Below are 25,805 nucleotides of genomic sequence, written 5' to 3'. Positions count from 1 at the left end.
TGACTAAGAAAGAAGCGGGGGTTTTAGACGAGCACCGACCGTTCTCATTGGATGACAGGCATCTCTTCTGTAAATTATTAAAAAGAAAACAAAAAACCTCCCAAAAAAAAAAGGCTGCTCAGAAATTTTTTGACAGGTTCCTATTCCGTTCACGTCTTCACTGGACAGGCTCACCTTCAGATCTGCGGCTCCCAGAATATGTGTTCATTCGTTTAGGAGCCGTCATATTTCAATCAGAAATGTTGTCCTCACACACATCTTACCATATTGTGCCTCCTCATTCCAAATCTTTTTTTTGTGTGCAAAATATTTACTTTCTGTTCTGGTTTTATGTTTGTTAGCAATTTAAATATTGTTAACTAATGTTTGTCGCACGTGTACATCTGTACATTTGTAAGACTTTCTTCACAGGCTCATGATGGTAGCCTCTAGACTACCCGTGATTTCTCTATGCCCAGTGTCTTCTCTTTTTCGACTTTTTCCACAACTTTCCGTCTCACCCTCACTCACCCTCAACCCCTCACCCTCACACAGTGCAATAGGTCTCGGAGCATTTGAGTTAGAGCTTTTAGAAATGTTTATGGCTTTTTTTTTAAATTCTTTAGCATTGGCTACAGGAAACAAAAATGCTAAAGATTTACACAAAAACCCATAAACAATTCTAAAAGCACTAACTCTAATGCTGCGAGACCTATTGCATTTCCAATGCTTGTCATTCTTTGTCATCCTTTGTGCCTTAATGATTATTTGTTGCATCCACAACCAAACACTTAATCCATCTGCTTCCAACATATATCTTTCCACATGCAACTTGATCTAGAGAGCCAATTCAATAAATCCCTTTACCAACTGAAGCTTTACTCTGTTTGCTTCAGGAAAGCTTTAATTTCATCTGAGGTCAAATGTGTACCATTGTCAGTCACTAAATAGGCTGGTACCCACCCAATTATAAAAACCTTCAAGAGGAATTTTTCACAGCCGTGGTTATTTCAATAACCTATTTAATCTCTGTCATTTTCGTGTCTACATTCACCATGACAGCAAATTACATTTTTATGGCGGGAAATTCAACAATCTAATAAAAACAGGGCCCACCCACAAGCAAGGCTTCCTAGGGTCCTTCCTCTATGGTTTGTATAGTTCCAACAACTCAGTTTCTTCTTCACCTCCTTACACACAATACAGACATGCACAACCTCCTTTAACAAGTTTGAAAGTTAATGTTTGTCCTAAATATCACATACGCTTTCCTTGAACGGGTGGTACAAGTTTTCCCTCTTCGCATAGGCGCTCCATCCCCTACAACAGCTAATGCATTCAAAATCTTACAGAAATGCCTGGCTGCAATACGAACACAACTATCACTACTATTCTCTTTCACAATCCTCTCACCTCGTCAAGGACCTGATCTTCAACTTGTTGAGCTATCCATTCCTCAGGTGTTATAGACCGCTTGCAACCCAATACCACATCAGCTACACTTGCAACCACTTCTTCAGAATCGCTATTTTTAACAGTCATGGAAATCCGTAATGTTAATCAAGATGAGCAAGCTACTTGATTGTTGTTCTAACCCGGTATATATTTTAATTTTTACATTAAACTTTATTGCCTTGATGCCAATGTGGCTAGGCTAACAGACATTTAATGTACCACTAGGTTGCAACACTCTAAGCAATGGGTTATGAACAGTCTGCAGTGTCACATTCACTCTCCAAACATTCATCTGACGTACTCCATTGCCAATGCAACTGCCAGAGCCACTTTCTTGATGACAGAATAATTCCTTTCTGACACCAACTACCAAAAATCAAAGGCTACTGTCCTATCCACTCCTCCTTATGCCTGGGCGAGCACTGGTCCTATTTCTACAACACACACTTTTACAGTGATACTTGTTCTCTTCATAAGAACACACACTGTCAAACTTTTAGTGTTGTTAATATCTTTCGCAATGATTTCAAGCCCTCATTCTTGTTCATGATTCCAGACAAATGATTTACCCTTCTTTAACAATACCCTTAGTAGTTCTGTCAGCAAATCCTTTTACAAATGTTTCACAGAATTCTATTCTACTAATTCTATAAACAACTTAAGTTCAACATTATCCTGTGTTTCAGGTGTATCCTCTATTGCTTTCACCAAGTAATATGTTTGCCCTCACACCCTGAGCACAGATAGTATAACCCACATACTCTTCTTTCTGACGAAAATTATAATTTTCCTTTCTGTGCATCAATCTAGACTTTACCCAATTTATTCAATACTGGTTTTAATGTCAGATTGTGTTCTTTGACTATCTTTCCAAAGACCAGAATACCATCTTGAAAGAGCCCAAGCCAATCCAAATCCTTGAAGATGCATCCCATCATGCATTGGAATATGCTAGTGGCACAGACCAGGCCAAATGGGAGGCAATTTAAACACAAACACAACTTTCGATGTGAGGAATGCAAGAAGTGATTGATTCAGGGTGTGTTTTACTTGATCAAAAGCACTCTTAAGTTTTAATTTGGAAAATATTTTGGGTCCTTTAACATCAATAACATATCCTCTCTATTAAGCAAAGGGAAACTATCAACTACAATATTTTGATTTAATGTCTGAAGCTCAACATCAAATCTAAACCTGCAATTTTCTTCGTGATGACCGCTGGTAAAATCTATAGAGATGGCTCAACAGGCCCTATCCTTCTCACACCATTTCCTGCAACACATCTTTCACTTCTTGTCTAAAAAGCAATGGTTTAGTCCTTGCTCTGTGTCACCGACTGAGCCCCTTCATATAACACAATCTTATGAACATAATCCTTCAATTCTCCCAACTTTCCTTCAAATACGCCTCTAGGATCACCCCACGAATACTTCACCAGCAGTGTATTCAACCGCCATTGCACGATCCTTAGCTATTTGATTTCTAATGATGGGTAAGTTATAAGGTGTACCTAACCAAATATTGGATGTCCTGTTTTGGCCCCATAGACTTTACCTCTGTCTCTAAAAATGTCCGCTCATATAAACCCTAAACCCTCTATAGAACTACCTTGAAACCCTGTAGCATTCATATTAATGGGTTCGAATTTACCCCCTTCGCAAGTTCTCTCCCACTGATCTTCAGGAACTATTGCAAACATAGAACCTAAATCGAACTTAAGCATATGGTCTACTGACTCTTTGTTGATCAAAAACGTAGTGTTAGACCTCAACTTCCTCCCTTGAATCTCCCTCTTCCTCTACACTCACTTTCTCAGATTGTATCCTTTCCTTCCACAGATACCACGGTCCCTTTAATTCTGCCTTTAAAAACTCTTACAAATTGGCCTCTCTTTGTGTATCACCTACAATCCTTACTCAATGCAAAATAATTTTGGAAATCAGAAGAATGGCATTTGCGTCCACAGTTCATGCAAAACTTTATTGGCATCCATCCCATTCCAAACATACCACCCCCCAGAACCTAAAACTCACCTAATAGTCGCCTAACACTGAATTATGTTTAATCACATTTAGGTCACTAAAGGGATCTTCAGTTACAGCAATGCCTTCTTACGGTTTGTTTTCTATTTCCGTTGTTCATGCAGAAGATTCAACAATTCAGAGTTGGATTTTTGAACAATGAGCTAATCCAATCATTTTTCATTTCACCAAATTGGCACTTAATTGCCACCTTGCATATTTGAGCCACAAACTCTTCCCCCGACTCATCTGATCTTTCCAGTTGTATTTAAAACATTTGACTTATTGTGATATTTACCACACAAACCAAGCATCAAAAAATCAAGGAAAAACGTTTTAAGACCCAAATAAATTAAAGCAGCAGCACGTCCTATCCGTACTATATAGAACCAAACTGGTTGAGCTCGCCATTATAATTACTAAATCTTCCTCAGGGCACCATGTGTCACCTCCTCTGATCTGGTGGCGCTTCTCACCAAAATGAAATAGGGCAGACTTATCAAATTATGCATATAGCCATTGTCTGACCTAGGGTGGTGTGGAGTGCAAAAAACCGATGGATTTAGGCCCAGATCTTTGTACTGGGGTGAATGTAAGACACTGTTCTACATTCTGTCCATCAACTGTGTTTTTTGCAATTATCAAATTATAAAGCAGATCTCTTTATTATAGAGCAATCAGTCTTCCAGCCAACCCGCTTTACAACTGTCCAGGAGGGGAGCTCCATGGCAACCAAAGAAATGTTAGATATCATCACATGCTATATAATGGCTTTCTTACCAAGCTGCAACTACAACAAGAAGGAATACTACTGTCTTATAATAACTCCCTGGGGTGCATGAAAGGGCAGGGAAGGCCTGTGCTGTCATGGAGTGCTCGTCGACCATTTTGCCAAGAGGGATAGGCATTGAAATACAGTCTAGAGTGAATGAAGGTTTCCAACTTTAAAACTTTGAAAATTTTCTAAAAAGTACCCATTATAAGGTTACCAACTGTGCTGAAGGCCTTTTGGCCTCTTGAAAGCACCCCCTGTGTGTTGTTGCCAGGCCCAAGCAGGGCAGATTCTCAAAAAGTCATAATCAGTCATTTTTAGGAAAAATATTTTACAGCGTAACAAGACATAAGAAAGGTCTATAATCATGCACCATGTGCTCTAATATCCATTCTGCAGTACTACAACTACAAGAAATTGAACTCTCACATTAATGTGAGTGCACTGTACGATCGCAGTAGATGCAAGTTCAGCTCCAGTTTTACTTACGCTGATGTTATAGCTCTATATCGCTCCTGCCCTGCGGTATCCCAGATCTGGGCTTTTATCGTCTTTCCATCCACCTGGATGCTCCGTGTGGCAAACTCCACCCCAATAGTGCTTTTGCTCTCTAGGTTAAACTCATTCCGGGTGAACCGTGAGAGAAGGTTACTTTTGCCCACTCCTGAGTCTCCAATGAGGACAACTGAAAGAAACAAAGGGGATATTGTTACTCACCTTGCCATCAACTAGCTTTAAACAGAACTTTAAACTAGAAAAAAGCAGGCGTCATACCAAGGACCTGGATAAAGACACGATAGAGAATAATTAACATACAACAAAATAACTTAAAGATAAAGGACTTGTGACCCTGTAACAAGAGACAGCACCATACTAATTCAATCTGATCAATAGGAACAGGGATTAAACTTCTCATTGTTTTACATTTTAATAGGGTGCTCATATGCTTGTGATTTCACTGTAGAGAAACATACAAGAGGCGAGAAGATGAGGTGACCGTAACAAATGTGAAGAGGTGATACGAGTGACAAAGAAGGGGTTTTAGGATTTATCAAGTTCTAAATCAACTGAGTACCCAAGCACTCAGAAAAAGACAACTATGGAGGAGAAGATGGAGAAAATCATGAAAAGGATGACAGACATTTAAAAAAGGGGAGATAAACGTTTTTTTTACATAAAGTTTCAACAAAACGTTACAATCATATTCAAGAAAACTTTGAAGAGTTTCAAATTCAACTGGCTGATAAATCTTGCTTACATGCCAGTGAGCTCCATGCACTTTTATTTTCATAAGCTTCTACTAACTAGCACTAGACATCCTACCATGTTCAGTTACTGAAAAATGAGGTACAAGAGAGCTAGGCTGTCATTTTTTACCCACTTCCTAAGTTAATCACTATTCACACCCTCTGAACATCATGAGCAACCTGGGAAACACACTTTACAATGCTAAATGATGTTGCACACATCTTCTTAATCCGTTTGTACACCCCCACAAACCCACACACTGTGCACAGACTTAAAGCCACGCACAAGCTACACACTGAGCCCTGCTAAGTAGGTCCTGCACACAAAGTCACATTGCTGCTTCTGGCTGGTGTATGTTACAGTTTGCTTGAAGTTGTGCATTCCCCACACATTGGTATGATCAAGGAAGTGATCAGTACCAGCCAACAAGCATCACACTAGTTTTAGCCTATGTTCCTCAAGATTCAGACAAGTTATGGAAGCAGCTTCCTGGGCTACCTGCAGAGCCACCAATGGGAGTCCTATCTTTATTCAAGAAGATTCTTGCTTTAAGGTAGCTGTTCATTCTGAAACCTAGCATGAGAGACGGCGTACTCTATATGTGTGAGTACCCGTTTTCCTCTCTATTCCTCCAATCGGTCTACAACAGCACTATGAGAGTTCACTGTGCTAATGTTTCACACAAAAAGCAACAGTCTTACGTTTCAGCCTAAAGTAGCAAACCTTAAACATCTTCATCTCAGCAATCGAGAGAAAGTACAGCACTTGAAATCCCAGGACATAAGGTATTGACACAGCTGCATAAACCTTTCATTTCCAAATGTGATATTGAAGGAAGTCATTCAAATACTTAAGCTCAAACCAAGCTCTTGAGGAAAACCTGGAGGTCATAACTAATCCATACAACATTCAGCAGACAACACCCTTGGAATTAACCCTTCTTGTTAAATGTAGGTTTAACCACAAGTTGGCCAAACCAATCCACAAGATAGCTCATGGGCAGCTCCAGCAAAACTGCAGGCAATCCCTGCATCCAAAGAGGCACTCGCATTTAAGATCAAAAAAAGTTTATGAGGATACACTCGCATATACGAGCAAAATCGCATCACTATTAAACTCGCCCGTCATGAACTCTCCAACAACCTCGACTCAGAAATACGTGGTCTGGCAGGCTCTGAGACATTGACCTGAGGATACAGACACCATAAAGTCAGATGCCTCATGAAATTAGGAACACATAGCCAATTAGTGTGCAGCAGACAGTGGACGCAGTGATCATGCAGTGATCATGCACCTCTCATGACTGATATCTGCTCATGTTACCCACTGGCCCCTATTATGACGAAGTAAGGTCGAGATCCACCTGCATTTTTTATAAGTGGCCTTATTTATGACTCCACAGACATGGCTCGCATGTTTTTACTAAACAAGAATAGCCAGAAGTATTTTTATGATGCCCAAAAACTGTTTAAAGACTCGCTCAGATTGATTGTACTTTGAGCAAGTTCTCAGACCATTTTCTGCTAAAGTGCTCCCAGTCGAAGTGTTTAATTAAACCAACTGATCAGGTTTTGCAAAACGCCTTGCCTTGTTTTTTCAAGGTAAATTCATATTGGAGCAACACAACGCTGTTTGGTAACCATTCAAAACAAAGACACTATTGCTATATAGTGCCAGCCTCCACACAAAGTGTTTAACAGACGATGAGAACTCTCATCACTTGCATTACCCACCACAATTCCTTATCTCTTTTAAACAGAGGGATAGCATTCAAACTTTTCCAGTTGCTCACAGCTTAGTCATCTCTCAAATCGTCCCAATAATTAAATATAAAAATATCACCCACTAAATTGTCTTCTCTGAGTCCTCTGTTACTATCCACAGACAACGTAGATGGTCATCTCATAACCAAACCACCAGAAGACATTACATGAAGCTGTCCCTTACACCTGAAAGGGTTACAACTCTCACCTCTGAGTAACTAGCCACACAACGTATCGTCTTAAACCCTTCTACTGGAAAGAGCTTTCTCCAACACAGGCTCCTCACTAGCAGGGCACTTGTTTTCCCTCCACCCCCACTGTAGACATTTAAGGAAGTGGGTTAGAGGGTGGGTGGCTTGTCTGTTTCACTTACAGGTCTATCATAGAGAAGAAGTTGTATCCACACACTCCCTAATGAACAGTACTCAGTCAGAGGCACCAAATGACTGGGCTGCACCATCTTGTGATCATGAGTGACTTTCCATCTGCATGAACATTAATCATCTGGAATTAAAGTATCTGGATATCCAGTCTGGGTTTAAATAAAATGCGAGCTACTCACTGTTTAATGTTTCATAACGTGTATTCATTTTATTCTGATACACATGAACTAAATAGATAGAAGGTCAAATGTGGTTTAGGATAGCAGAATTGCTCTGGAGGGCTTAGGGGCTCAGCTTTTGTTTACGGACAGAAACTGCTTTAAAGCAAGTTTTAGTATATCTTATTCAGACACTGGGACACCTTGTATTGGATATGGAGGTGGGTACCCTGATGTACTTTAAATGGCTACAGTATATGTAAGCGCCAGAATACCCTTTGGGTGATAGTGCGCTATATAAGTGTACCTATATTACATTACATATAAGAAACCCAAATAAGTGTCCTCCTTCAGAAACCCAACACTTTTTGTGCCAAGAGGAATACCCAACCTATATTAAGATAAGAGAATTATACTGCTCTGCTCACCTCATAACCTCTAAGCGAGGGGCTGGTACAGTGAGGTCTCTCTCAAAGATGCAGTAGAATAAATGAACCACTACAAGATTTCTAGAGCATAGTACTACCCTCTAACCTGATGCCAATTAAACAGATATCATAAAATAGTGCATAAACTAGACTGGAAAAAAAATGTTTTGAAAGATTTACAAAACGTCAAGGTATAATTGGTAGCACTGCGAGCTATAAAATATCTGCGGTAGCGTGGACGGTGAGGAAAATTGGAATTTTTGCAGCAGCCTTCTAAGAAAGTGTCTGGAGGAGCGTAGCTTGGAAAGTCAATATGGCAGCCACTCTTTAGAAGAGCTTCACTTTCATCCCCTTTCTTCTGACCGACATTCGCCTCTACGCTTGCCATCAAGGTCGCATACCAGGGCCCCGACGGCCTCTGAGGTGCGGTGCCTCGGCCAAGGTGTCCCAGGTGTGGAAGCTGCTTTAGGAGCTGCCACATCGACTGACAAGAGCCTGTGTAGATCGCGGAGACTAGGCCAACGGCGTGCGGAGCCCACAGAGGGGAGGAGGTGAACCGGACTCTAAGGATTGCGGAGAGGGCCTGCTGGAGACTCATGAGAGCAGCGACAAGCGGAGGAGAGGGGCTTGATCAGGGGGCCGTCTGCTTGCTAGCCCAGAGGCCTTGGCTGGCATGGTAGAGGTCTTCTTGGGGCTACGTGTGGAGGCGGCGGTGGGCAGATGCTGATCTGTGTTACTCTGCCCTACGGGGATTCCTCCTCCCACACCTTTATCTCCCAGGGTCCTGGTGCAGCTCACCCAACACCGGGCACAAGAAATCCTGTGCTATTACTGCTCAAGGGGGGCTCAAGCTGCACCAGGTGTGGTACGGCTGGTGTGGGGGTCGCAGTCTGATCTGCCTCTACCTAATGGACTCGCATTAGCCCTGCATGCGCGAGGGGCCCGCAGATGGGCATAGGTTGCGCCTGATGGCCTGAGGTCGACACTGAGTTGACTGCCCGGCCCATTCGCGGTGATGCTCTATGCCCAGCAAGCGGACGGCCACGTGGGCTGCTGCGTGGCTGGAGTGGGCGGATAATTTCTCCCACATAAAGAGAATCTGACCAGAAGGCAACCCTATAATCGTCAAGGAAAAGGACAGATCGGCAAGACCAGCAGTCTCGCAGACCCGCACTGAACAGTTCACTACCGGGTCGGCGAGCAGTCATCAAGAAAACACCGGGAGGCGAAGAGCAGTAACCCCCCCCCCACCCCAACCACTGACCTAACCACACTACTCCAAGCCATACAAATAGTCCAAGCAGCTGATGAAAACAAAATTGGTGAAGTGCGCATGGACGTGGCACTGCTCCACCCGGACCTCAGAAATGCTACAGCGCAGATCACAGAAGCGCAAATCTCTAGAGTGGCAGGTGAGGTTACATCCCGTAAGGTCCAGGTCAACAGCCTGCTCACATGCACATCAGACCTGCACAGGCATGCGGCAGACACCGCAAATCACGCTCAACGCAATAATGTGCAAGTGATTGGAGTCCCCGAGGGTACCGAACCCCAACAAGTTGCAGATTTTCTGTAAACCTGGATTAAATCCTGGAGGACAGGTGAAGGTCTTTCCTCCTGGTTCGCAATAGAGAGGGCTAACCGACTGACACCAAAACCTCCTGGAGGGGACTCTCCAAGCCCTACAATTGCCTGCATCCTGAATTTCAGAGAAAGGAGAGGTTCTACGGGAGGCACGAACCAGGTCAGAACTTTACTGCGGGGATGCCAAGGTTCTCATTCTTCCCGATTGCATACAGGAGGTGCAGCAGAGGCGACGATTCTACACTGAAGTTAAACAAAAACTCAGGGCGATGGGTCTCTAATATCGCATCCTGTTTGGAGTGATCCACGCCAACAACTCCTATTTCTTTGAGACTCGAGTCAGCGTGGACATGGATCACGGAGGACCGACCCTTTGAAGTAATGTGGAGACAATCTCGTGGTGCGGGGAGACTGCCTGGTCAAATGCGGGTACCCAAACCGTGCAGAAACCATACTCCCTCTCTCCCTCAAAAGAAACCGCCCGCCCGCCAGTCAATCAATCTGGGTCACCCTGTGGTTCTCCCGCAGAGCAGGAACTGTCCCACTCGCCGTCGAGCTGTAACCTGGCTTTTGGAGATGGAGAGAACAACAATAGAAGGCCTCACCTTGATTACACCTATCTAAACGAACACAATCCCAGGATTTTGTAACAATTCTTCTCTTGATCCCCCTAGTGTGTTAATGAACACTACTCTGATTGGTCTCGGTGCACTTTCTTCCTTTAAAAACATCATAACAGGTCCAATTTCACTAGTAAAAAATATAGTGAACAAAAAGAGAGTACCTCACGGTAGCTGCACCCGAGGGGGTTGCTGGCTGATAATTGCCAGTTTACCCATTTCTCATCATTGGCCACTCTCTCTTTGTTGTGTGTGAAAAGAAAAAGAATGTGTTCCCTTTTCAAACAATAATTGTGTAGTGAATAAATAGTGAACACAACCAATGTGCCCACTTTTTGGAAAATGTATATGTGCTCAAAGAACCCCAGTGAAAACCAGTGAAAATAGTCATCACTATTAAAACCTGGTAAGGCTTGCTGGCCATCCAATTTTATTCCAAGCTGCAAGCCCTCCCAATTAAAAATGGCTACCAATATACCATAATTATTTTTTCATTGCCAACATATTTCGTTGCTAAGTTTTCTCGCAACTTCATCAGGGCTAGTAGGGGTTCTATATTCTCATTCTTCACTCTCAAACGTTCCCAAGACCTGCAGTGACATTAAAAACTGCAAGAGCCAGCAGTAAGTATACCTCAGCCCTCTTCAAGAGGCATGCTTTGAACCATGATTTATCAACACACAATCTTTTATGAAGATTAAACAGGTTTAATCCTTCTCATCATTACCTGATGGTTGCGAAGTTACTGCATACCTACAACCATCAATGTACTGGACCCCACGTCAAAAGATCCCGTGTCCTCAGAGTGGCTATTCAGTATCTAGCCCCCACGAAAAAATAAAATGCAAAGAATCAATCCAAACCGCATAGACTAATAACTTCAACCAATGTCACCAAAATCTTTCAACATGACTCCCTTTGTTAGAGGTGTGTACTTGTTCATTAAGATCTAAAAACGTCTCAAAACCAAGGGGCTACTGCCCCACAGACATTTCAGACAATTCGAGTATTTGCACAGACATTTCAGGCATTTTAAGTATTCTGGTACACTCTTCAGGGTCTGCAAACGATGCACCCACACCACAGTTCCCAGTTTTGTATTTGTGTTAACTTTTTAATTGGGCATTATTCCTTGTTTTTAATCCCCAGCCCCCTACTTGCACCATAATTTGTTTAAACTCACCGCTGTTGGGCGGGCCCTCTTCCCGGTTTGGATCGTTTCCGTGGTGGCCATATTGGGTGTACTGTAGGACGCCTGCCGGCGCCATTTGGGAGGTCGGACGTTCTAGTCGTCATAAGGACGCTATACGTCTTGAAAAGGAGGTCATGCTGACGCGCAGCGGGGACGCCGGACTTCCGCCGGAGTTACGCCAGAGTTCAGCCCGTCTGCGCCCGTCCGCGCAGAGTACGGGCTGGACGCCGGACTCCCTCGTCATTCTCCACAGGTAACTTGTAGTTACACCTTCCAGGAGTTATTGGCTCTTAAACCATTCTCTCTGCCCTGTCATCATAGATTCACTCCGGAGGGTATATTACACTCCTCAATTTGCCACACCTGTAAAGCGGCGCCCTTGCTACCAGCTACCCGTGAGAGTAGTCCTCAGAACTCTATGTCACCTGGGGCCATTTCTTCCAGAAAGGGTTTTTTGATTAATGCTAGGTCTCTTGTTAAAAATAACATCGCCTTTCACGAGTTCGTGTCGGACAGACAACCCGACTGGATGTTTGTGACGGAAACGTGGGCTTTGAGTCGTCGGGCCATGATTTACTTCTGGCCATTCCTGACGGCTTTAAACTGTTGAGACAGGATAGACTTAAACGCAGAGGGGAGGGGCTAGCTGTTTTATGTAAAGCCTCTCTGCCCTGTACTATAAAAGCTCTGTCTGAGGCCTCGGATCCTTTTGAGTCATTGTACTTTTCCATTCTATGTGCTCCCTCGGTCTCCTTTACTGGTATTCTTATCTACAGACCACCCGGCCCGAGAGCCAGTTTTAGTGGTGATCTGCTGAGGATTCTTGAACCTTATTTTGGCAAACCCCACCTTACCATATTAGGGGACTTGAATTTCCATTTGGATAATCTGGGGGACACTGACACCGTTATGCTGGTGGACTCACTCCGAGCCTGTGAGTGCACCCAATTGGTGAATAGTCCCACCCATCGGGTGGGTCACATCCTAGATGGTGTGTTCACTAATGACCCTAGACTTTCAGTGGGTCTTCCGGTGCCTTTAGTCTGGTCTGACCACTTGGCAGTACCCCTTGAACTGGCATCTGGCCCGGCAGAGCTGCATGTTCTGACTGCTTCTACTAGAGGCCCAAAAAAGAGCTACAAGAATATTATCAACGAAGCCCTTGCTCCATACATAAAGACCAGCGATCACTCTCGTTTGAGAGAAGCTGACGAAGCAGCCCAAGAGCTTGCTCACTCCATCGCCAAAGCTGTTGACGAACTAGCCCCTGCATCTTATCGATACTCAGCACGGCGTAAACCTTCTGCCCCCTGGTTCTCAGAGCCGTTAAGACTTTTGAGACAGAGTTGTAGAAGACAGGAGAAGAGATGGAGGAAGGCTTGGGACCCCATAGAAAGAGACGCACACAAGCGCCTGTTGAGAGAATATAAGGCTAGTGTAATTAAGGAAAAACAGGAGTTCTTCTCAAACCTTACTACATCCCTTACCTCGTCTAGAGAACTTTTTAAAATCGTGGATTCTCTTTGTTCCCTCCAAGTGCCTGATCCGGTCGTGGGCTCGCAGGAGCTGTGCAATAATATCTCCGAGTTTTTTCATAAAAAAAAAAAATCGAGGATATATATGTTGCCTTGGAAACTCAGAGGAATACCTTGGGGGACTCTTCTTCTCAAACCCTAGCTAATCTAGAGTCTTGGTCAAGAGATCCCACCAAGATCTTCTCTCATTTTCCGCCGTTGTCCCTTGATGGGCTTGATCTCCTGTTGGATCGGACGAAGTCGGCTTCACCTTTGGACCCTTGTCCTTTGAAGACTTTGAAAGATTGTAGGCACACGCTTCTGCCGCCTCTTCTTGAAGTGATGAATGGTGCCATGGCTCAAGGTACCTTCCCTTCGGTGTGGAAAAGGGCAATAGTGAAGCCCCTCCTGAAGAAATCCACCTTGGACCCAGAACAGCTTAAGAATTTTAGGCCCATTTCCCTGTTACCCGCCCCCGCAAAAATGCTCGAATCACACCTGAACGCACACCTATCTACCTTTCTGGATTCCTCTGGGTTCTTAGATAGTTCCCAGCATGGATTCAGAAAGGCCCATAGTACGGAATCTGCACTGACTATGGTTGTGAACAACATCCGTCTGAAGGTGGATTTGGGCCAAACCACTGTGTTGGTATTACTTGACCTCACAGCCGCGTTTGATACCCTGTCTCCCTCTACGTTAACATCGCGTTTGAGGGAGGCAGGGATTGCGGGCTCGGCCTTGAGCCTTCTGCACTCTTTTTTTCCATCAGAGAGAGCAGAGAGTCATGCTCGGAGAGTTCCTCTCCCCTGCTAAATCCTTGCAGTATGGGGTGCCACAGGGGTCGGCCTTGAGTCCGACCCTATTTAACATCTATGTGGCTCCCCTTGCCAGGTTAGTAAAATCGCAGGGGATGGAAGTTGTGTCATACGCCGATGACACACAAATCATGGTGTCCCTGGCCCATTCTGTTACCACTTCCGCCATCAACTTTAGGACTTGTATGCAGACAGTCTCGGAGTGGATGATTCAAAACTCCCTAAAGTTGAACGGCGATAAAACAGAGATCCTGGTCTTTGGCAAGGACCAGGACATCTGGTCTAGCGAGTGGTGGCCTTCATCTTTGGGAACGTGTCCATCCCCCTCCCAATCAGCCAGAAATCTCGGCGTTATATTTGACACATCACTGTCCATGACTCTACAAGTCAATCGAACCGTGGCCACTTGCTGGGGAGTCATCAAGATTCTTAAAAGAATCTTGCACTATCTCTCTCCCCAAGCACGTAAGCCGACGGTGGTGGCATTAGTGGGTTCCAGGTTGGATTACTGTAATGCTCTTTATGCAGACTCCAACAAGGGACTCATTCAGCGCCTTCAGGTAGTTCAGAACGCGGCCGCGCGATTTGTTCTAGCCCTACCTAAGGCATCCTCTGCTACAATGGCCAGAAAGAGCCTGCATTGGCTTCCTATACAACAGAGGATTTCTTTTAAGATCTTGTGCTTGGCCTTTAGAGCTCTTGCGGCTGATTCCCCAAACCCCCTGGGTTCCCTGCTAACCCGCCATGTGCCCAGTAGAACCCTCAGATCATTGGAGATGAATCTGTTGGTGGTTCCCTGTGTTAGGAAGGTCCGTTGGGGCAGCAGAGCATTTTCTATCGTTGCCCCTAGGTTGTGGAATTCACTCCCATTGGAGATTAAAGCCCAACCGTCCCTGTCCCTTTTTAAAAAAGCGCTCAAACTTGGTTTTTTATCAAGGCCTACCAGTAAGAGAGCATTCTTGTTTCAGCTAGCTTCTTTTTGGTTAGGCGCCTTGATGCCCTTTGGGCTTAGTAGCGCTATACAAATTTGTTTTCATTTCATTTCATTTCAGCTTGTACGCCACGTACCTGTATCACACACGGGCGCCCAAAGTCAAAGTTCTTACCCGTGCCGAGTCCCTCCGGCGTGTATGAAGCTCCAGCTTCGTGCTCATACAGCCACGGGATTATATACATGACCTGGCCACGCCTATCACTCGCGCCAACCACTGGCATCCACCGTGACTGCCTGTGGCAGCCATCTTGGATCAGGATAAACTTGTGATAGAGCACTCAATAAAAGTTGCAGGTAAAGTTTATTCAGAAACCCATTCATCACTTCATACTCCTGCGTATTAATAGACCCAATATTTGGCCATATTGCTTCCATTTAGCTTAATTCAGAATTGGAGTTTATTCATATATTCCAAAAGTTCGGGATTGAACACTAAATTTCATTTAGAAACGGCATGAAATACCCTTCGAAACATCCAGAGGGGTTTCACAAAAAGAAAAGAAGGACACATTCACAAGTTTCCATATGTTCCTCCACCAACACTACCATTCTAATTGTCTCATTAGTGCTGGATGTTCTATTATACCTACAAACAAATGCTACACAATTAAAACTTTATTATGGCAGGTATCTCTGGACTTTTGTGTAGCCCCTCTTCGCAATATATTCGACTATAAACCTTTATTATGTACAATATTGAATTCATTGGGGCATGGTGATGTAAACATACACCTCAAAAGAGAGACATCACCATCTCATGTGCCAAACAGGCTCAATGCTCGTCATTCATTCTATATTCTCTATCTTCACTCTCTTGGATTGATTCTTTGCATTTTATTTTTTCGTGGGGGCTAGATACTGAATAGCCACTCGGAGGACACGTGAACCTAGAAACCCTGCCACGAACTGCGTGTGGTCGTGAAGATGGCCACAAGCACCAGTTCCCATCTAAAACATCTCCATAGTCTCAAGCCCTTCCTTCCAAAACAAGACTAAGTTAGCTGCTCAGACCTTAGTCATTTCACTTATTGACTATGGTAATGCTCTACAGATTAGCCTGTACAAATCTTGCTTTCTCCCCATAAAGCAGTCCCCCATTGTGCCAACTTTGCTGGTGCACTCCCTGTTGCATCCCAAGTTGGCTTCCCTTGGAATGACGCTTGGCATGCAATTCACTTGAACAAAAACAATATCCATGACAAAAAAATCCATTACTCGAGTAGAAACAGAACCCTTAGAAGCTAGGCTCTACTCCAACCAGAGACCAGAAGCCTCAGACTTCGAGATGTGCCTTTAAACTAGGTTTGGTAACGTGCCAAAGAAATGGAACACTCTCCTGGCACAAATCAGGCAGGTAAAGCAATAACAGTGTTTAGATAGTCCTCGAAAATCAATTTCTCGAAGACCGTTCACGAGCTACAACGATTTTATGAACATAGTCTGAATGCCTGCCCCGCTGTATTACTATACCATAACTCTTGCTTGTGTTAATTGTCCCTTACTCTCTGTCAATGTACCATGTTGAAAAGCACTCTGCCACCCTGTCCCTGGAGGCCAGACGTAAAAGAACTAAATACAGTGATCTGAAAATGAAGCAGTTCTAAAATGGACATCGGTGCACACTTCATGGATGAGCAGACACAGATGCGTGGCAGCTCAGATGAGGAATATAGTGAGTATCTGTATTTTAGCTATAGTTTGCAGACAATGAAGGGCGCAGGTGGGGGGGATCAAAATGAAGGGTGGGGGGGGGATCAAAATGAAGGGTGGGGGGATCAAAATGAAGGGCGCAGGTGGGGGGATCAAAATGAAGGGCGCAGGTGGGGGGATCAAAATGAAGGGCGCAGGTGGGGGGATCAAAATGAAGGGCGCAGGTGGGGGGCAAAAGGAAGGGCACAGGTGGGGGGGATCAAAATGAAGGGCGCAGGTGGGGGGGATCAAAATGAAGGGCGCAGGTGGGGGGGATCAAAATGAAGGGCGCAGGTGGGGGGGATCAAAATGAAGGGCGCAGGTGGGGGGGATGAAAATGAAGGGCGCAGGTGGGGGGGATCAAAATGAAGGGTGGGGGGGGATCAAAATGAAGGGTGGGGGGATCAAAATGAAGGGCGCAGGTGGGGGGATCAAAATGAAGGGCGCAGGTGGGGGGATCAAAATGAAGGGCGCAGGTGGGGGGATCAAAATGAAGGGCGCAGGTGGGGGGATCAAAATGAAGGGCGCAGGTGGGGGGATCAAAATGAAGGGCGCAGGTGGGGGGATCAAAATGAAGGGCACAGGGGGGGGATCAAAATGAAGGGCGCAGGTGGGGGGATCAAAATGAAGGGCGCAGGTGGGGGGGATCAAAATGAAGGGCGCAGGTGGGGGGAATCAAAATGAAGGGCGCAGGTGGGGGGATCAAAATGAAGGGCGCAGGTGGGGGGGATCAAAATGAAGGGCGCAGGTGGGGGGATCAAGATGAAGGGCGCAGGTGGGGGGAGCAAAAGGAAGGGCCCAGGGGGGGGCAAAAGGAAGGGCACAGGTGGGGGCAAAATGAAGGGCACAGGTGGGGGGCAAAAGGAAGGGCACAGGTGGGGGGCAAAAGGAAGGGCACAGGTGGGGGGCAAAAGGAAGGGCACAGGTGGGGGGCAAAAGGAAGGGCACAGGTGGGGGGCAAAATGAAGGGGGCAGGTGGGGGAGAGCAACACAGATGGTGCAGGTGGGGGAGAGCAACACAGATGGTGCAGGTGGCGTGGAAGCAAAGGGACGAGAGCGCAACTTGGAGAGGGGAGGAGGAAGGTAAATGAACAAGAGAGCAACGTGAAGCTGGGAGGAGTAGCACACAGGTGAGGAATCTATGTGGGGCGGTGGTGGGGAATCAATGTGGGGCAGTGGTGAAGCACTCTAGTAGAAATATGTTAGAGGGGGCAGAGAGAAGACAGGCACAGGAAGAGCAACACAAGTGCTGCAGAAGTGGCGGGGGGGGTACACAAGTGAGACAGGTGTAAAACATGTATTCTCGTGGTGTATCTAAACAAAAAGAAAAAAGTAGCACCTGAAAAATGAGCATTGGACAGATACACATATGCATACAAGCTCCAGGAGAGGGACAAACACAAGAAAAGGAAGTAAAGCCCACATAAGCGAACAACTAAGAAGCAAGCAAATTAGGGTGACCATAAAGCAAACCCATAGTAAGTAACTGGCAGGCTCTAAGCAACTGTCAGCAGACAATGAATCTCCCAACAGACACCACACGCATGTTCTAGTAGGTAAAACCTAACAAAAAAGGAAAGGGAGAGCAAGCAGGTGGAAGAATATAAAAACATTTAAAAAAACCTGGAACAGAGAGGGGATGGTGGAAGCAACGGAGGAGCTGGGGAGAGGGATTGAACAACATGGAGAGCATTGGGGGGAAATTTGAGCAGGAAAGCAGTACACATTAGAGACCAAGAAAATGTGAATTTCCATGTAGTGCTGAGTGAGAAAGGAGCAGGGGAAGGATACAAGTCATCCAATCAAAGGAATGGTAAAGAAGCCATGTCCTAGGGGAATAAAAGGAGTACGGAAAGGCACTGAATGAGAAGCAAGCAAATTAAATAGACAAGAAAGCCACTGAATGCTAATCAATGTGCGGACCCAAAGCCCAATCTAAATGTTGGTATTGTCCAAAATATGTCCTGACAACAGCCAGCTACAAGCTGGATCTAAACACACATACTCGGTTACAAACCAAATTGAAATGAGTTTATGTAACGAGATGGTGTACAGCACTGTGTGGACTTGTATTAACCAGCCAGCTGGACCAGTAATGCAAATTGCTAATTTAGGAATTAGGAAGGATAGCAAGACGGGGCATATAAAGACATAGATTGAAGATTAATTCTACAAATGTAATGTGCACAAATGCACTACTTATGGGGAGAGTAAGAAAACAAATAACCTCCTTACTGAGATCCAATATTGCACTAATCGAGCAGGAACCTAGAGGTTAGCTCTCCCTGTTGGTTGAGAATTGCTGGTGTGTTCATTTGGTTACAGGATGAGCGCCAAACACCTAAGACAGACTTTGAGCGCCAAACACTTAAGACAGAGTTGACCTGCAAATCGCAGGAGCGGAGTTTAAAGGGGTAAAAAACGAAATCATTATTATTAGATATCAGTTCATGAACATGATATTTTCAATCAGCTCAGGTAAGCTGCGAGGAGTAGCATTAAGTACCACTATGTGATCCAAAAGGAAGTCGAAGCAAGAGTTTAGTTTAGCCTCAGTACACATCTATTAACATGTACGGTCTTCTTTGGAATAATATTCTATTTACAGAGAAAATTACAGAGAAAATCTGACAGTAGATGAACGGTGCAAGGGCCTAAGGAGTACGCACATTTTTTGTAGTCTTTGCTCGAAGAACATTTAGTCTTCTGCATTACCCATGCTTCGATTTATCCAATACTTGTAAGCCGCGTCCTAACAAAGCCTCTCCTAGTTAAAGGGAAAATACAAGATGGCAAAAAGAACTATGTGCTAAGACTTTTGTCCGTATGTCACTAAGGATGCAACACTTCCAAAGCTACTCCTCATGGAGAAAAATCAACTCCTCATACGGGGCAGCGCAGCTGTTCACTGGCTAGAGATGGCAGCAGGTAAACCACAAAGAAAACATTAAAAGGCGACTACAAGTGGCAGCACGGGCCACTCGGCCAACGGAAGCAGGAGGCTCGTGGTAGCCTGGACGCAGCCACGCAGGCTGACCACGCTGCTGTAGGTAACCCGAGAATAGCTGCAAAGTACAGATAAGAAAGCTGAAGGCCCTCAGGCGCACTTAAGTGGTGCAGATGGGCGTCGGCCCCTCGATGAAGTGCAGCAGGCAAGAACCTTATTCAGAGAGGAAACTGCGCAGCAATCACAGAGAACAGGGACCACAGACCAGATATACAGAACAGCAGTGACCCGAAAAGGCGTCACGATGTCTCAGAACTTAAGAATGTTTCGCCGAAATACAGACTATGGGAGAGTGACAGGCAAGTCTAGGCCATGGACTAGAGCAAAAAACACATAGGGGTCAGCCAATTAAAACGCGAGACAAGACGCGTTACAGCTGGGCTGGAAAGGGTTGTAACAAAGGTTTAAAAAGAAGTTTTAAAACTACGTAAAAGAAAGCACTTTACAGTGAGTGGGACTACACTGCATGATTTTCAGAAGAGCACAGCAGACCTGCAATGCATTTAGCTGCAGCTTGGGTCTTGGGACTTACAAGGTCAGTAAGATTCAATCGATGCCTCTGGACCTCGTTCTTACCGAGCTGCAGAGTGCTGTGAAAATAGTCAAGTGAAACCACCAATAGCACAACACATAAAGGAACCCAGAAGACAAAAAAACACCTACTACTAGAGAGTTGCAACGGCGACCGGTCCTGCCATTAAAATCCACTTCAAACGAGGTCTGCAACTATGACATGTCGGACGAGCGCGCGTTTTAATTAAAGGGTGTTCACAGTCTGCGGGCAGGATAATGAGTTCGAGGCTCACACTGAGGCAAGAAGGTTAATAGGGTTAATTAGAGCCAAACGCACTTTAGCGCCTCCCGGAACTGCTCGCCTCCAGCAAGTGCGCCGAACCACTGCGGCGCCGGCGGTCTCACACCGCTGGAAACACGCCAGACTCTCAAATTACGTCCAAAGGTTTCACCGTCCGGAACCGCAAGATAACAATTACAGAGCAGAATTATAAACAAGTGGGGATACCCGATGCGGCTCTGCTATGGATTCTGATGGTAGCATACATCTTAGGACCATCTGCCTGCCCGGTTTCTGCCAGTGGTTGTTGATGGAGTAAGAGCAGAGCCTGCCCCAATGGTCTCTGCTTCAACTGACGAACTAAAATCAATCACTGCATAATCACCCCGAGGCTGAAGGTGAGCGGAAAGCAATCTGGTAAGCACTACAACCTTCCTCTAAGGAACTGGATGCTGGATACTTATCAAGTTGGATCCTGCTACACACCGAACCAAGAAAGTTTGATCCGAGGGAATTAAAAGAGCTTAGTTTTATAGAGGTGTGTTGACTAGAAATGGTAATGCGCCAGTGGAACTCGACTCCGTTAAAAACAAGCATTGAAAATGCAATAGGTCTCGCAATAGAAGAGTTTGACCTTTTGGTTTTGCAAATGGATGAGTGGCGTTGCGTGGATGAGTGGCGTTGCGTGGATGAGTGGCGTGGCGTGGGTGAGTGGCGTGGCGTGGGTGAGTGGCGTGGGTGAGTGGCGTGGCGTGGGTGAGTGGCGTGGCGTGGGTGAGTGGCGTGCGTGAGTGGCGTGGCGTGGCGTGGCGAGGGTGAGTGGCGTGGCGAGGGTGAGTGGCGTGGCGTGGGTGAGTGGCGTGGCGTGGGTGAGTGGCGTGGCGTGGGTGAGTGGCGTGGCGTGGGTGAGTGGCGTGGCGTGGGTGAGTGGCGTGGCGTGGGTGAGTGGCGTGGCGTGGGTGAGTGGCGTGGGTGAGTGGCGTGGCGTGGGTGAGTGGCGTGGCGTGGGTGAGTGGCGTGGGTGAGTGGCGTGGCGTGGGTGAGTGGCGTGGATGAGTGGGGTTGCGTGGATGAGTGGGGTTGCGTGGATGAGTGGGGTTGCGTGGATGAGTGGGGTTGCGTGGATGAGTGGGGTTGCGTGGATGAGTGGGGTTGCGTGGATGAGTGGGGTTGCGTGGATGAGTGGGGTTGCGTGGATGAGTGGGGTTGCGTGGATGAGTGGGGTTGCGTGGATGAGTGGGGTTGCGTGGATGAGTGGGGTTGCGTGGATGAGTGGGGTTGCGTGGATGAGTGGGGTTGCGTGGATGAGTGGGGTTGCGTGGATGAGTGGGGTTGCGTGGATGAGTGGGGTTGCGTGGATGAGTGGGGTTGCGTGGATGAGTGGGGTTGCGTGGATGAGTGGGGTTGCGTGGATGAGTGGGGTTGCGTGGATGAGTGGGGTTGCGTGGATGAGTGGGGTTGCGTGGATGAGTGGGGTTGCGTGGATGAGTGGGGTTGCGTGGATGAGTGGGGTTGCGTGGATGAGTGGGGTTGCGTGGATGAGTGGGGTTGCGTGGATGAGTGGGGTTGCGTGGATGAGTGGGGTTGCGTGGATGAGTGGGGTTGCGTGGATGAGTGGCGTTGCGTGTGAAATCAGCAGTGAAAAACGTGTTTATTTGTGAGCAGCTTAAAAGAAGTAAACTTAAAAATTGTCAAACACCATACATCATAAATTAGGCAAAATAGCTAGAACAAGCTGAACTTCTTGCATCCATTATCGTTGCTCGAGTGATGCGCCCAAGATCGCACAGATACTAGGAGAAAGGGTCGGGTTTGTGGTTAGGATGGACTAAGACTGCTGGAGAAGGGCACAGTGGGGGAAGGATGATGTGAACTTCCAAAGCTTTCCCTAGACCTTTCCGAATGTTGTGAAAAGTAAATTTATTCGAAGCTTTAGAAAAGGAGCTGAGCTCGAGAAGCGCCTAGAAGCACCCAAAGTTACTAAGGAAGCCAAGGCGCTGAGGAGGGTTGGAGGGAAGGAGAGAGGCCGAGCTCGAGAAGCGCCTAGAAGGACATTAAGTCACTGAGGAAGCCAAGGCGCTGTGAAGGGAAGGAGAGAGGCTGAGCTCGAGAAGCGCCTAGAAGACGTAAAGTTACTAAGGAAACCAAGGAACTGTGGAGGGGTGCTGGAGCGAAAGGAGAGAGGTTGAGCTCGAGAAGCGCCTAGGAGGACATTAAGTCACTGAGGAAGCCAAAGCGCTGTGAAGGGAAGGAGAGAGGCTGAGCTTGAGAAGCGCTTAGAAGGACGTAAAGTCACTGAGGAAACCAAGGCGCTGCGGAGGAGTGGAAGAAAAGGGGAGAACCTGAACTCGAGAGAAGCGCCTAGTATTAGAGGAATGGAACACAGTGAGAGAGAATGGATGAGAGTAAAAAACAAGAAAGGAAACAAGACGGAGGGCATTGCTGTGGGGAGGGGGGGGAGGAGAAATGCACACGGCGGGCAGGGGAGGGGGCGGAGCGTAAAAGCCACGGGCACAGCACCAAATCGCCACAGTTAGGTAAACTTTGTTTAAAGCCCTATAGTCTCGCTTCTCTCAATGCGCATGCGCATTGATAGGTCACGAGACCTAAAAACTAATTACAGCTACAATAAGCTTTTGCACTCGTTATAAGAAAAGCCAAAGCCTTAATATTAAGAGTACAAGCAGGTTTGTTCGATTTAACATTCCGAATGACTTTATGGTGTGCAGACTATCAGGTAGAGAACCAAGCTCAAACACGTGCCATTTCTTATCCAGAAAAGAAGCGTATGCAACTTTAATACCTTCAACAATGCCAAAGTGTTTGAGCTGACCTTAAACAAGCCACATATATATTAATACACTGCATATAAAAGTCTGTTATAATCTCGATAAATTTGTAACTCATTGAAAAGACCATGAAAACACAAGATTGTGTTTTTTTCTTTAAAATTGTAGAATTTCACACAACCTCTATGCTGACACTGTTCTCCCAAATGGCAGCTTCAATGTATCAAGCATTTTCATACCTAAAATGCAGGGTCTAACAATCGTATTTACGCTTTTGCCTGTCCATCCTATTAATTTAGTATAGGGATAAGCCAAGTAGATTTCTTTGCAGGACAAGCAGATTTCTGTACAATATTGTCCTTAGACAAGTGAATTTTTTATACAGTTCCACACCCCTGCCATAGCCACCTCACTTGAATTCCCTGATCCTGCACTACAATACGTTGAGTTTAGAGGAACACAAGACATACAATGTGCAGCCTGCACTGATCGTAGCAATGAGAGAAGAGGGTAATACAAACCATCACACCACTATCCGGACACAATGACAATTCTCTTTTTTTAGGTTGTTGCTACCTGGGAGACCAGAAGTTACCAATACTTTACAAAAGTATGTGTCAGACGTAGTACAGAGAGAGTGGTCTTTGGGCTAGCACCAATAAGCAATTAGCCTCCATGTGTTTTTCTGGTCTGCCATCGCATGGATGGTCTGTTCAACAAGACCATAACATTTTGAAGATGGTTACATTGCCACATTTGTGTTCCCACTGAAAACAGTGCTACAGTAGTTAGTCTACTACAATGCCAAAGTCAGTCTGTGTGTGTTTAGTGGATGGGTCGTTCGGTCTCTCTCTCTATATCCTAATCTATACATATATTCCAAAACGAAGATATTTTTATAGGACGGCGGAGGGGTGGTTCACCGGAGGAGCTGGTGAGAGCAGGGGGGCGGGGTGAGGAGAAGCACGAGGTACATAGCAATAGGTGGAGGGCATGAGCACACGATGGAGACACATGAAGCACCAGCACATAATGCAGGGAAGAAGTACACAAAAGAAAGAGCAACCATTAGAGAGAGAGCAAACACAGGGGCACCCAAGAGGTGGGTTTTTCTTTTTTTGGGGAGGGAAAAGAAAAAACAAGCATTTGCAATGCAATAGGTCTCGCATTAGGAAAGTTTGAGCTATTGGTATTTTAAATGACAATTTTTTTATTTATGTGTTGGTTTTGAAAATAGCGAAATTAATAGCTTCGTCATTTACAATGCCAATAGCTATAAATTTCGCAAATGTGACACCTATAGCATTTGTAATACAATATGTGTTGTATTTACGTGACTCAGATGTATTGATATTACAAATAACAATGGCTTTTATTTTTTAAAAATAAGTAATACTTAAATAAAAGTTATTGTAATTTATAACGGCAATAGCTTAAACTTTTGTAAATAACTTTTGTGAAGATTATGTTCAGTGTATTTTATTGTGACGAAAATCCAAGAACAGAAGTGAAATAACATCTTTTTGCGATATTTGTAATAAAGCTTGAAACATTGAGAGAACATATTTGAACCAGTTGTTGAATGGTTGTACAGATTGATGCTGTGGTGGTGCTGGGTGATGCTGTGGTGATGCAATAGATAGATAGAGTGAGGGCGATAGATAGATAGAGTGAGGGCGATAGATAGATAGAGTGAGGGCGATAGATAGATAGAGTGAGGGCGATAGATAGATAGAGTGAGGGCGATAGATAGATAGAGTGAGGGCGATAGATAGATAGAGTGAGGGCGATAGATAGAGTGAGGGCGATAGATAGAGTGAGGGCAATAGATAGAGTGAGGGCAATAGAGTGAGTGAGGGCAATAGAGTGAGTGAGGGCAATAGAGTGAGTGAGGGCAATAGAGTGAGTGAGGGCAATAGAGTGAGTGAGGGCAATAGAGTGAGTGAGGGCAATAGAGTGAGTGAGGGCAATAGAGTGAGGGCAATAGAGTGAGGGCAATAGAGTGAGGGCAATAGAGTGAGGGCAATAGAGTGAGGGCAATAGAGTGAGGGCAATAGAGTGAGGGCAATAGAGTGAGGGCAATAGAGTGAGGGCGATATAGTAATTATGTGGCGTGTAATTATGTGGCACTGAGTGGCATTTGGAGTGTATGTTGTATTGAGTGCAGTGTAATTATGTGGCGTGTAATTATGTGGCACTGAGTGGTATTTAGAGTGTATGTTGCGTTGAGCGCAGTGTAATTATGTTGCATATAATAATGTGGCACTGACTGGAATTGTGTGAGTGTTGTATTTAGTAGAGTGTAATTGTGTGGCGTGTAATTATGTGGCACTGAGTGGTATTGTTTGGCGTGTATGTTGCATTGAGTGCAGTGTAATTATGTAGCATATAATTATGTGGCACTGAGTGGTATTGTGTGGAGTGTGTGTTGCATTCAGTAGAGTGTAATTATGTGGCATGTAGTTATGTGGCACTGAGTGGTATTTGGAGTGTATGTTACATTGAGTGCAGTGTAATTATGTGGCACCGAGTGGTATTTGGAGTGTATGTTGCATTGAGTGCAGTGTAATTATGTGGCTTGTAAGTATGTGGCACTGA

At 45.4% G+C, this 25,805-nt stretch overlaps 1 protein-coding gene across 1 annotated transcript in view; it reads right to left on the bottom strand.

Moving 5' to 3' along the window:
- Nucleotides 1-25,805, bottom strand: part of RAB11A (RAB11A, member RAS oncogene family) — a 93,079-nt gene that overhangs the window by 35,820 nt on the left and 31,454 nt on the right. The window contains exon 2 of the mRNA XM_078683024.1: nucleotides 4,717-4,912. Within this exon, the coding sequence (XP_078539150.1) occupies nucleotides 4,717-4,912 (196 nt within the window). The remainder of the gene's footprint in view (nucleotides 1-4,716; nucleotides 4,913-25,805) is intronic.

This window comes from Lissotriton helveticus, chromosome 3_1 (assembly GCF_964261635.1).
Source record: "Lissotriton helveticus chromosome 3_1, aLisHel1.1, whole genome shotgun sequence".
NCBI lineage: Eukaryota > Metazoa > Chordata > Amphibia > Caudata > Salamandridae > Lissotriton > Lissotriton helveticus.
The sequence above is the reverse complement of the archived record's forward strand: the minus strand, read 5'-3'. Positions and strand labels throughout refer to the sequence as shown.